We start from the raw sequence: 13698 nt of genomic DNA, 5'->3' as shown, positions 1-13698 counted from the left end.
TATCATCCAATTTCTTAATTTTTTTAATCCTCTTACAAAGCAAGAAGCACTGTGACATACTAATTATCAATGCATACTTCATTATAAAAGAAATTTTCTATAAATTTTTAATATTAAGAAGATTTATGACATCATTTACAACAAATAATAGATAATAAGCTCAAAAATAATTTTCCCTTTCAAAGGGTAGAAGGTGGCGGGCCCAGTTACCACCAGAGGCCCAGGCCCAAAAGCCCAAACCACTCACAAAGTCCGCTATATATAACTTGGAAGGTCCACTCTTTCCCTCCATGGATCCCGAAATTCACTTGGTCGCCTCGATCGACTCGCCCGAGTTCACTCTCCTGACTCAGTCCCTAACTCAATCCTCACTCATCGGACTCGACGCCGAGTGGAAGCCCATTCGCACCCAGCAGTCCTCTTTTCCCACCGTGTCCCTCCTCCAACTCGCGTGCCAACTCGGTCCTCGACTCGGTCCCGACTCGGCTAAGTCCCTGGTTTTTCTACTCGACCTCTCGGCGATTTCTCTTTCCTCGATCTACGAGCTGCTGAGAGACGTGTTCGTTTCACCCGATGTTTTGAAATTAGGGTTTCGGTTTAAGCAGGATTTGATTTATTTGTCTTCCACCTTTTGCTCTCAAGGTTGTGATCCCGGATTTGATAGGGTAAGTGTTCTAATTTTCTGTGATTGTGTGTTTGATTGCCGAGAAAATGGAGGAAAAGAAGGAAAGAAAGTTAACGGTTGAATTTTACATTTTTTTGGTGTTTCTCATTGTGTTTTTGGTTGCCGAGAAAATGGAGAAAAAGGAAGACGGAAAAAAAAAGTTTGAATTTTATATGGTTTTATGATCCTCGGTTTGGTTACTGAGAGAGTGAAGAAAGAGAAAAGGAAATGAAAGCTGGAATGTAACAAGGTTTTTGTTTCAAAAGGGCAAAAAAGGAGAAGTTACCTCAACCGAAGGACATGGTTGTATTGTGCTTAGTTGAGTGGAAGATTTATGTTTTTCTGGTGCTTTAGAGAGTGGATGATCAGATATGAAGTTTCTTATACTTTCTCATGTTTTCCCAGCAGCCAAAAAGAGGCTTTTATACTTCTCTACTTTTTACAGGAATTAGTAAATTTATAGAATCTAATGAGTTCGGCTTACTATGATAGTAGAGGAGATGCTTACTATACTATATAGACTGAGGTTTTGGCAATGTGACGGTTTGTGTAAAAGCACATTTATCTGAAAACTACTTGTGAGGGTGGTGGTGTTTGTTGGGAATGATGTGCAAGGATGAAAAATACTATTACAGTGTTTTTCTAATTTTTAATTTAATTTCCAGGACATTGTATACATTCAATGAATATAATCTGTAAGATGCACGGACGTTATGGGAAATTTATTAATTGGTTGGTCCAGTAATTACTGTCATTACTTCAGAAAATGCACGAACATTTTAGATGTAATTCAATCTTTTTCCCCCGATATGATCATTATAGAGCTAAGTTTGTGAAAAATGGTTCATGTGACTAAACCTCAGAACATAGATTGGAAGCTTTGTGGATTTGTAATTGCAATTGAAACTGATGGTTTTATTAGTAGAGAGAATTTGTGGCTAAGTAATTTTTTATTGAATGGTCAATCTTCAGTTATATAACCTATATCGAGAGTATGATGCATGTATTTAATAAAAAATGTTGAATAGGTGGAACCCTTTTTAGATATCACAAGCATATACAATTATCTGCAACATAAGAGCCTGGGAAGAAGGATACCAAAGGAAACCAAGAGCTTGGCTTCTATCTGCAAAGAGTTGTTGGGCATTTCTCTCTCAAAGGTCAGTCTCTTCAGAATGGAATTTCTGTTTATTTGAAGAACGAAATATGCTATATCTCTCTATAGCTCTTTTATGGTACCTGGATGTTATATATTTCAGTATGTGCGGTTACTTTCCAATTTTATAGAACATGGTGTCTATAAAATTAAGTAGACCACATTCTCAGGTTGGTAGTACTAAAATCAAAAGAATGAGGAGATCATTTTTTTTAATAGGCAAATAGGATAAAATGTATTAAAAGGCACTGCTTGTATGCATAGGGTGCACTCCCTTTTCTTGGCGCTCTTTATTACTAGATGCACTGTTTGCTGATGATGATGATGATGATGATGATGATGATGGGAATATTATATTATTGACCTATAAATCAGGGATAAGGCTCCTTATAAATCAAGGATAAGGATAACTAATTAAATCAAATATTTTTAACTTTCCTAACTAATCTTATCTAATACCAGCCAACATGTTTAGATGTATTGTGATGATGATGATGATGATGGGAATATTATATTATTGATTTAGTAACATACAGGGGAAAATATATAGACTAACAATAGTTAACTAAATCCCAACAAAACTGAGATACCAATCCTTAGAAAACATAGAAACAATCCCTATAAATCAGGGATAAGGCTCCTTATAAATCAAGGATAAGGATAACTAATTAAATCAAATATTTTTAACTTTCCTAACTAATCTTATCTAATACCAGCCAACATGTTTAGATGTATTGATGCAAGTATAAACAATGTCAGTAGCTTCTCCTGGGGGTAAGTGTTGGTTTGGTGTTGAGTTGAAGACGTTTGAGATTGGCATAGAGGAGTTCAAAGGAAAGGTGTGTGGGAAGATTTGTGAAAGAGGTCCCAAGTTTTCTTCATGGATCAGATTCGGAGGGAAAGGCTTGCCTTTGTTGCTAAAAGGGGTGGAGTCTTGTTGTGGTCTAAAGGAGAGAGCTCCGTTCTGGAAGTTTTGGTCGAAAGGAGATAAAGACTACAGTTTGGAAATATGTAGTAATAGAGCAGGGAGATTCTTGTTTTGTGTTGTGAGAGATGCGGAGAACAAAATATTCACCTTGGCTTTTCTTGAAGGAAGAGGACTTTGGGGGTTGGAAACTTCTTGCTAGCAAACTAAGAAGTTTAGGAATCTCTCCCCTTCAGGGGAATGGAGCTCTGTTGGAAAATCCCGTGCCATCTCAAGCTTCGCCTAGTGGATTTGAGGAAAAAAGGGTCAACTGGACAGAGACATGACAACTCTTCGGGATTGCTCTACGCCTTGTGATGTTGTTTGGTTAGAAATTGAGAAAGAGGTCCTTGATAGAAATGAGGAGTTGCTAGGCAGGTGTCTCGTGGGTAATTGGGAGGGAGACACTGGCCGCCTCCCTGACCTCGTCTCCTTTGGACTGTGGGCGAAAAACTCTTGGCTTTTGGAAGGGAACCTTTGGCTGTCAGACATGGGAGGAAACCTTTTGCTTATGGAGTTTGAATTTGCAGATGAAGCGGAGGGTGTCTAAATCAGGGGTGAGATGTTTCAAAGGAAGAAGTTTCTGTTTAAAAAGATGGAATCCCTCCGTTGGATGTCTTAAGGGTGGAGGGGGTGTGCGCCTTGTGTGGGTCAGCATTTTGGGCCTTCCTCTACATCTTTGGGGAAGAAATCTCTTCAAGAGGTTTGGGGATTTTTGCGGGAGATTTGTGGCTGTGGATGAAAATACGGTTGAACGCCGAAATCTTCAGTGGGCCAGAGTCCTCGTCAAAATCAGAGAATGGTAGCATCCAAGCTCGCTATAGGTGGTAGCTGGTTTTTCTTGTTTCGCTTTGCAACTGTGGTGGGAAGAAGAGCCCTGCATCTCCACTATGCTTCCCTCTCATGGTTTTGGTGCGAGGAAGCATAGGGATGATGAGGTGGCCCTTGCACGCACTGAGGGAAGCATGGGCACCTTGCCTTCTACTTCGAAAGCCTCTCTGCTGCCAGAAAAGCTACCCCCGCCTGTCTTGGGGAATGATGCCCCTGCCTTGGACAAGACCGAAGCTGTTGAGAGCCTTGCCTAAGCCTGCGAAGGTACCTCTATGGACTTGGGCCCATTCGGGTTTGGCCTGTGCTAAGGCTTTTGGGCCTGGGCTGGAGAAGGCCCTTGTCTCTGCTAAGTTTGGGCCTCCTTTTAAGCCTAACGCCCTTGCCCCCTCCAGCGATTTAGGGCAAGGAAGCCCTAAGTGCCCGTTGTGTCTAAGGAAAAGTGCCTTCGCACCAACTCCTTGCACCGTTGGGACTCCTCGAATGGAAGCGACGACGTCGCCCGTAGCTGAGATTTCTTTCCCCGCCGAAACCCATAGCTCTCAAGATAAGCCATCTTTTCCACCGAACTCTTCAAGAGGGGAATACTCTTCCTCTTCTACTCCTTTCTGGGCTATGGGGACTGAGAGGGAAGGGGGATCCTTCTCCGGTCTTGTGGAATTGTCGCCAAGGGAGGCTGAAGCATCGCTGAATTCTCTGTCCATGATGCTCAAAGATGGATCGACGGTGGTATTGATTGATGCCCCGGGTCTTGTTTTGGAAAATGAGGCATTGGTTTTGGTGGATTGTGATGTGGCAAAGCAGGGGGAGTTGTCGGCAGAACTTCCTTGTGAAGAGGGGTGGTCAGAAGAGGAGTTTTCCAAACTAACCCAGTTTAGCAAAGTCTTAGGAATGCCTGTCGAAGGCCATGAAGTTGAAATTCTGGCCCTGCTAAAGAAACTGAAGTTGAGAACTGGCAGTAGTACCCTTTGCAAGAGACGTAAGAAGAAAAAGTCGTGCTCTACTCTTTTGAAAGAGAGTTAAAAAGATTGGAATGCTCAGTTAGTTATGGGAGGGACATCAAGACTAGCTAAAAGAACCGACCAGAGCTCTTGGGAGTTGATTCCAGTTGATTAATGAGAATTAAAATCCTTTGTTGGAATGTTTGGGGGCTTAATGATATTGAGAAAAGAAAGTTGATCAAGTGTGTGGTGAGGAACCGGAAACCAGATTTAGTTTGCCTAATGGAGACGAAGGTGAAAGAAATGTCAGTGCAAATGGTAAACTGTGTGGGTGTAGGAAGATTTCTTAATTGGGCATCAGTGGATGCTAGGGGTGCGGCAGGAGGCCTTCTTCTATTTTGGGATAATAGAGTCTTGGAAAAGTTGGAGGTGGAAAGTGGAGGGTACTCCATTTCTATTTGTTTCAGATACCGTGCTGATGGTTTTACTTGGATTTTCTCTGGAGTATACGAGTCAGTGATTGGTAGTGAGAAGGAAGATTTTTGGGAGGAGCTAGGAGTCATCCATGGTCTTTGGGAGGACCCTTGGTGCATAGGAAGGGACTTTAACACTGTAAGATTCCCAGAGGAAAGAAGGAATGCCCCAAGACTCACAACTGAAATGAGGAGATTTTTAGAGGTGATAGGGGATTTGGGGCTGAGGGATTTTCCTCTGGCTGGAGGCCCTTTCACTTGGATAGGGGTATTGAATTCTCAGGCTACCTCTAGATTGGATCGCTTCTTTATTTCGGACCAATGGGAGGACCACTTTTCTGCCATTACTCAGTCCGCTTTCCCTCGTCTGGTTTTTTATCACAGCCCTACAGTCCTAGAAGTTAGAGGCTTCTCATCAGGAAAAAACCCCTTCCGTTTTGAAAATATGTGGCTGAAGATTGAAGGTTTCTAAGACTTAGTAAGGAGTTGGTGGAATGGTTATTTTGTTGAAGGCTATAGTAATCACTGCATTGCTAAGAAACTAAAAGCACTCAAGAAGGATTTGAAGAAATGGAACAGGGAGGTGTAGGTAATTTCTTGTACAATAAAGCAGAGGCCTTTTCCCGCCTGCAGAGTTGGGAGGCCAAGGAGAATGAGAACTCTCTTATTCCTGGGGAGGCTGAAGCTAAAAGCCTGGCTCTTGAGGACTACAAGAAGTGGGCCCTTCTGGAAGAAACTTCTTAGAGATAGAAGTCAAGAGAAATCTGGTTAAGAGAAGGTGATAAAAATAGCAAGTACTTCCACAAAATGGCCAATTTTAGGGCAAGGAGGAACTTCCACGAAAGAGTTTGCAGAGCCTACCAGTCCCTCCTCTCAGAATCAAGGATTGAAGGCTAAGTATTAATGGCCTAAACTTTAAGATGCTGGGGGAAGATTCAGCCAACAGCCTAGAGGTGATGTTTTCTGAGGAAGAAATTTTTGCAGCTTTGAGTAGCTGCTGTGGTGATAAAGCCCTAGGCTCGGATAGTTTCACAATGGCCTTTTGGTTGTTTTGTTGGAATGTTGTTAAATCAGATATTTTGGGGCTCTTTAGAGAGTTTTATCTCCATAGGACCTTCTAGAGAAGCTTAAATTCCACGTTCCTTGTGCTCATTCCTAAAAAGAAAGGAGTCGAAGACCTAAGAGATTTCAGGCCAATCAACCTGATAGGGAGTGTGTACAAATTGCTTGCCAAGGTCCTTGGTAATAGGCTGAAATTGGTGATGGGGGGAGGTGATTTCTGATTCGCAGCAAGCTTTCATCCAAGGGAGACAGATTCTAGACGTTGTTCTAATTGTTAGCGAGACTCTTGATTCTAGATTGAAAGACAACATGCCGAGCCTCCTCCTTAAGATGGATATTGAGAAGGCATTTGACCATGTCAATTGGGACTTTCTTATGGTTGTGATGTCCAAGATGGGATTTGGGCATAGATGGATCAATTGGATGAAATGGTGCTGCTCTACAGCTACCTTCTCGATCCTCATCAATGGGAGCCCTTCGGGCTTCTTTCGTAGCTCTAGGGGATTGAGATAGGGCGACCCCCTTTCCCCCTATCTTTTCCTTTTGGCCATGGAAGCTCTTAGCCAACCATTGTCAAGTGCAAGAAATGGTGGCTTTATTTCTGGTTTCAAAGTGGAGGAAGAGGAAGAGAGGGGCTAATTGTGTCCCGTCTCTTGTTTGCCGATGATACTTTGATTTTCTGTGACGTTGATGTAGAACAATTGCAATATCTTAGCTGAACTTTTATGTGGTTTGAGGTGATTTCAAGGTTAAAAGTTAACTTGAGCAAAAGTGAGGTCATCCCAGTGGGTAAAGGCGTTCCTATGGAGACTCTTGCCCCGGTCTTGGGTTGTAAGATTGGGAGTTTACCCACTTCCTACCTGGGTCTCCCCCTTGGGGCCCCTTACAAATCCACTGGGGTGTGGGATGTAGTGGAAGAAAGATTCAGAAAAAGGTTGTCTCTATGGAAAAGACAATATCTCTCCAAAGGTGGCCGACTTACCTTGCTAAAAAGCACCCTCTCTAGCCTTCCAACCTACTTTCTTTCTCTCTTTGTGATTCCCAAGAGAGTGTGTGCAAGGCTCGAAAAGATTCAAAGGGATTTCTTATGGGGCAGAGGCGCCTTAGAGAATAGACCTCACTTGGTGAGTTGGAAGATTATTTGTGCTGCTAAAAAGGATGGAAGCCTGGGCATCCGCAGCCTAGCTGCCTTTAATAAGGCCTTACTTGGGAAGTGGTTGTAGAGATTTGCTAATGAGAATGATCCCCTATGGAAGCAAATTATCACTGGAAAGTACGACCTTCAAGAGGGGGGTGGTGCTCTAAAGGTGTAAGAGACCGTTATGGTGTGGGGGTTTGGAAGGCCATCAGAAATGGTTGGGAGAATATTAGAACTCACTCCCGCTTCATCGTAGGGGATGGTACTAGAGTGAAATTTTGGAAGGACTTATGGTGTGAAAATCAATCTCTGGAAGATGCTTTCCCAAACTTGTTTAATTTAGCAGTCAACAAAGAAGGATGGGTTGTTGAGGCTTGGGAGGAGGATGGAATTGGGGGCAGCTGGGAGCTACGTTTTAATAAACACCTAAATGATTGGGAGGTGGGGGAAGTAGAAGGCTTGTTAAGTAAGCTTAATCGTTTGACCATTAGAAGACGAGTTGATGACTTGCTTTGGTGGAAAGAGAACAAGAATGGGACTTTCTCAGTCAAGTCTTTTTATGACTCGTTCTCAAGGGGCACTAGACCTCCTTTCCCGGCTAGAGTTATCTGGACGCCTTGGGTTCCAATTAGGGCTAGCTTCTTTGGTTGGGAGGCGGCTTGGAGCAGGCTACTCACCATTGATCGCCTAAAGAAAAGTGGTTGGAACATCCCCAACAAGTGCTATCTATGCAAAAATGAAGAGGAAACCACATATCACCTTCTTTTGTTTTGTGAGAAGGCTAGAATGTTATGGCTTCTGATCTTCTCCCTTTTTGGGGTGCAATGGGTGACGCACTCCTCTGCTAGGAGGAACCTCTTGAGATGGCATGGTTCTTTTATGGGTAAGAAAAGGGAGAAAGCTTGGAAAGCTGCCTCCCTCTGCTTATTGTGGACCATTTGGAAAGAAAGGAATAGGAGGGCCTTCGACGATGTTGAGAGGAATGACCAAAAAATTAAATCTATTTTTTTGTACACTTTTGTGAATTGGGTTAGGGTGTATATAGAGGAACACACTTTCTCTTTGATTGATTTTGTAGATTGGTTAGCTACTAAGTAAGGGACAAGCTTGTTGCCTTGTTGTTTTTTGTTCCTTGGTATACTCCGTGTATACTCTTTAGCCTCTTTGGCTTTTAATGAATTTTTCCTTTACCTATCAAAAAAAATACCAGCCAACATGTTTACATGGTTGACTTCAACACTCCCCCTCAAGTTGGCTAGTGGATATCATCCATTCCCAACTTGCCAACAATAGTCTGAAAGACTGAGCCGCTTAAGCCTTTGGTTAGTGCATCAACACTTTGACTATTGGTAGGTACAAGCGGCATGCAAATCAATCCACTGTCTAGTTTCTCTTTTATGAAATATCTATAAACTTCAATGTGTTTGGTCCGATCATGTTGTACATGATTGTGTGCAATGTTGATTGCTAACTTTTTATCACAATAAAGTTTCATAGGTCTTCTCCACAAAACCTTTAGATATTCTAAGATGACTTTTAGCCACAGAAGTTCACAAACTCCTAATGCCATTGCCTTGAATTCAGCCTTTGCACTTGACCTTACAATTACATTCTACATTTTGCTTTTTCATGTTACAAGGTTTCCACCAAGAAAAGTACAATATCCCAATGTTAATCTTTTGTCATCAATAGATCCTACATAGTTTGCATCCATGTAGCCATCTAGTGTCAGCTTTTCTCCTTTCTTGAATAATATTCCTCTTCCCAAAGTTTCCTTGTGATATTGTAAAATCCGATGTGCTACTTGGAGATGGACCGTTTTTGGGATTATGCATAAATTGGCTCATCACTCCTACTGCATAAACTATGTTTGGTCTTGTATGTGAAAGATAAATCAATCTACCAACTAGCCTTTGATAGGGCTCTCTATCCATCACCATGTCTTCAACTCCTTCACAAAGCTTTTGATTTTGCTCAATAGGAGTTTTCACTAGTTTACACCCAAGTTTCCCTATCTTAGTTAGCAAATACAACACATACTTTTGTTATTGATAATAAATAAATAAATAAATAAAATACAACACATACTTTTGTTGAGATATAAAAATCCAATGTCGAGTGTGAGCAACTTCAATGCCAAGAAAGTGTTTCAACCTACCAAGTTCCTTAATTTCAAATTCTTGATCTAGACATTTTCTCAAAGCTTCTCTACCTTCCAAGTCATCTTTAACTATATCATCTGCATAAATTAACAAGGCAATTACTCCCCCTAAGGCTGAATGTTTAATAAAAAGTGTGTGATCACCTTGACTTTGCTTTTATCCCATAGCTTTCATTACTTTGGCAAATCTACTAAATCAAGTTATGGGGGATTGTTTCAACCCATAAAGTGCCTTCATCAATTTATACACCTTGTTACTTTTTGACTCAAAACCTGTAGGAACTTTCATGTAGATTTCTTCATCAAGATCACCATGTAAGAAGGGGTTCTTAACATCATATTGTTGCATATCCTACTCATGGTTGGTAGTTAGAGACAAAATCCTAACATCCTACTAGTTTTTTTCTTTAGGTAGCTCAACGAATTTCCATGTTTTTTTCTTTTTTTTCAAGAGCCTCAATCTCAACTCTTATATATTTTTTCCACTCTTTATGACCCAATGCTTTAGAAATAGTTTTTGGGATGGTTATAGTGTTTGGATGAGTAAGGAAGCTTTTATGACTGTCAAATAACTTCTCATAAGACACAAAGTGAGATAGTGGGTATAAAGGATGTTGGGTACACTTTCTCACACCCTTCCTAATAGCAATAGGAAGATCATAATCATCCAAAGGCTTGGGAACAAAGACATCACCTTCATAAGCTTCAAAGCAAAAACATTACCTTAATACCATTACCTCTATCATTAGCACCAAGGTTTAGTTCTAATTCTAGGACCTGCATAGATTGAATAGTGGATTCTCTCCTCCTTTAATAGACTTGTAGTGGGCAAGTGGCACTGTGAATATGTTTATCCTTTCCCATGGGACTTTGGGTTGATTGGATCTATTTTATTGTAAGATGGTGGCTCATTTGGTGACAATGGTGGTGGAGACAAAGATGATGATGAAAATGAGGAGAGTGAAAGATCAAGCAAAAACAAATCTTTATCTTTATCTTCCATGAATGATGTCTCCCCCTAAAGATAAGGTTTGGCAAAATAAATTTCATGTTCAACAAATGTTACATCAACGAAGACAAGGAATTTTTTTATTGGAAGATGATAACATTTATATCCTTTTTGCGTAGATGAATACCCGACAAAGATGCACTTAAGAACTCTTGGATAAAGTTTACCCCTATGATGGTAATGAATATGAACGAATGACACAACCAAATATTCTAAGGGTGAGATGGTTTGTGGTTTTGAAATCAAGAAAGAATTTTGAAAAAAGTTGCATAGGAGTTTTGTGATAAAGGACTTGAGAAAGTAATTTGTTTATAAGATGAGCAACGGTTTAAACAGCTTCTCCCCAATAATTTTTTGGAAGAGAAAGGCGAGTAATTGCTAGAAGATGACCATTCTTCCTTTATGCCACTTTGTTTTTTTTGTAGTGTGTCAACATATGAAGACTTGTGAATTATTCCTTTTTCTTAAAAGAATGGAGATAAGGTTTGACTAAAATACTCCCTAGCATTATTTGATCGAATCCTCTTTAGTTCTACCCTGAATTGATTTTTAATTGTGTAAAAGAATGTTTGGAAGGTAGAGTGAACATCATATATATATATTTTTTTTCACAAAAAAACTCTTGACACATGAGTACAATTATCAATAAACAAAACAAACCAACAGGGCCTAGAAACATTTGGAACTATCAAAGATCCCCAAACATCACTTGAATAAGAGCAAAAGAGATGACATTCTTTTATTATTTATTAGAAAAGAAGTACGTTTGTGTTTTGCAAGTTCATAGACATCACAATGAAATATTCCCATGTCAATCCCTTTAAACAAATATGGAAATATAATTTTAAGAACACTAAACAATGGATGACCAAGACAAAGATGATGCAACCAAAGTTTGTTTTTATTTGAAAGAGATGACTCATAAAAGAATGAAAAAGGAAAATTATTACTAGTGCTATTTTGCTCATCGGATACTTCAAGATGGTAGGGTCCATTCTTCTCTCTAGCAGGTCTAATCATCTTCCCCATGCCTTGGTCCTGAAATTCACAATGTGTAGAAGAAAATGCTACAATACAATTGAAATCCTTTGTCAATTTATGAATTGAGACAAGATTTATGGACAATTTAGGCACATGCAAAACATTCTTTAAAACAAATTTTGAATTGATAACAATACTTCACTAGCAAGATATGGTACTTTGATTACAATTGCTAGTCAGTGAGATATTGTTATCAATACTATTCTCATTTACTGATAAAAAAAATTAAAAAAAAAAACATATTCTGTAGATATCTTTTTATTACTAGGACAAGGGCTGTAAGTGACAAAATCATGGGAAGACTTAGTCATATGATATGTGGTCCCAGAATCAACTACCCAAGATCTTGTTGTGGGTAGATCCAAGACGCTAAGAGTAAGGGATTGAGATATATTACTTGAAAAAGCCAAGGAACAAGTACTTGAACCAGTTGATTTCTCTAAAGTTCCCAGAATTTTTTTTAGCTTTTCAATCTCTTCTATGTTAAACTCAACTTGGTCCTTAAAAGAGTTTGTTTTTCTTCTTGGTTGCATTGTGGTTACACGTGACTGTCCTTGTCCCATTGTTGGTCCATTCTTTACTGCCTGGTTTATGCTATTTGTTTGGGCATGCTGAAAGTTTGTGGTCTTATCATGAAGTTTCCAACATTTTTCCCGGATGTGCTGTGGTTTTTTGCAATACTTACACACCACTGGATCTTTGTTTCCAGCCTTTGATATCTCCAGCCACTTACTTTCATTTGTCATTCCACTAGAATAAGTGCTTGGTTAGTGATCTACTCCACTACTTGCATTAGCACCCCTTACCACCATAGCAAAACTTTCCACTGGTTGAGCTTTTAATATGACCCCTCTCCTACTTTCCTCTCCTTGGATTATTCCAATAGTTTTATTCAATGATGGAAGGACTTCTTTTCTAAGAACTTGGACTCTAACAGCAACAAATTCAGCATTTAATCCAGTAAGGAAAGTATAAGTTCTGCCTTTCTCCATAAATCTCTTTAGAATGGTAGTATCTTCACTACATTTCATCTCAAAATATTGATAAAAATCCAATTCTTGCCACAAGTTCTGTAAGATATTGCAGTATTCAGTAACAGAGCAATTACCCTGTTTAGTAGTTGAGATTCTAGTCTTGATATCATAGATTTGGGCAGCATCATGAACCTTTAATCAAGTCTGTTTACACATGTCCCAAATATCCTTTGCTATCTCCAAGAACATGCAATTATCACTCACTTAATGCATCATGGAATTCCATAGCCATGACATAACCATAGAATCAGCTTCGTCCCAAGAGTCAAACTTTGGATCCCCTAGCTTCAAACCCTTTTTAAAGGAATGACTCAATTTGCCCTTCCCTTTCAAAAAGGTTCAAACAAATTGAGACCACTTCAAGTAGTTTTTTTCCATTTAACCAATAGTTTGGTTGAATATTCTGCAAATCTCCGGGTAGAACTGTGCTAGGCATCTTTGTCTCTTGAATCTCAAATTTGTTTTGGATAAAAAAGTAAATTGAAGACCTCATTTCCATCGGACATGATGACGTTGTGAAGGAAAAGAGGAAAAAAGCTTATGGGTAATGAAGGTCGAAGAAATAAAGAGAGTTTTTTGGGTAAATTGATATGGCAAACAGGAGAGTTTCTGGGCTAAAAAAACAGACTTTGCAATTGGCAATGAAGGCTGAAATAAAAAGCTAATATATTGCTTCAAGATACTTTGTTTTGGATATAAAAAAAAAAAAAAAAGAGGAACATTTGTGTTAGATAGTGTACAATTATTTCAGTTATTTACTTTTCCTTTTCTTTCCTTATTGTATTGTGGGTCCCACTAACATGTATATATATACCCAAGTCCAATGTGTATTATTAACAGTTTTTAATAACAAAAATTAGGGATTCTCCCTTTTCTCTCTTTTCACATAGTATCAGAGCGTAGGAAGAAAAAAAAAACCTAATTATTTCTGGTTTATTTATGAATCAATTCTAGGAAACCTCTCAGTGACTGTGTTTCATTCCGGTCACCTTTTCCATCTCTTAAAACTTTCCGGTCAACCGTATTGCCGTCAGAAAACCCTCACTGCCGGCGACTTTTCCGACGAAATCCTTTTCCGACACCGACCATACCATTAGGTGCGCAAGGAGGAGATCTTCAAGTTTTGTCAAAGCACCGAAGGTAGAATCTCAGTCATGCATCGGCCACGCGCGTTTCTTCTCTGGCGGCCTAAACCTCACGCGCCGGCGCGTGAGGGCGCGTGGAGCA

General features: G+C 39.8%; 1 protein-coding gene across 1 annotated transcript in view; it reads left to right on the top strand.

Annotated features, from left to right (window-relative positions):
* The first annotated feature begins 290 nt into the window (after positions 1-290).
* LOC100255486 (uncharacterized) overlaps positions 291-13698 on the top strand; it is a 31591-nt gene continuing 18183 nt past the window's right edge. Inside the window, exons 1-2 of the mRNA XM_019226183.2 lie at positions 291-665; positions 1693-1824. Of these exons, the coding sequence (XP_019081728.1) occupies positions 291-665; positions 1693-1824 (507 nt within the window). The remainder of the gene's footprint in view (positions 666-1692; positions 1825-13698) is intronic.

Source organism: Vitis vinifera, chromosome 16, assembly GCF_030704535.1.
Source record: "Vitis vinifera cultivar Pinot Noir 40024 chromosome 16, ASM3070453v1".
NCBI classification, from domain to species: Eukaryota; Viridiplantae; Streptophyta; class Magnoliopsida; order Vitales; family Vitaceae; genus Vitis; species Vitis vinifera.
This window is presented reverse-complemented; position numbering and strand designations above follow the sequence as displayed.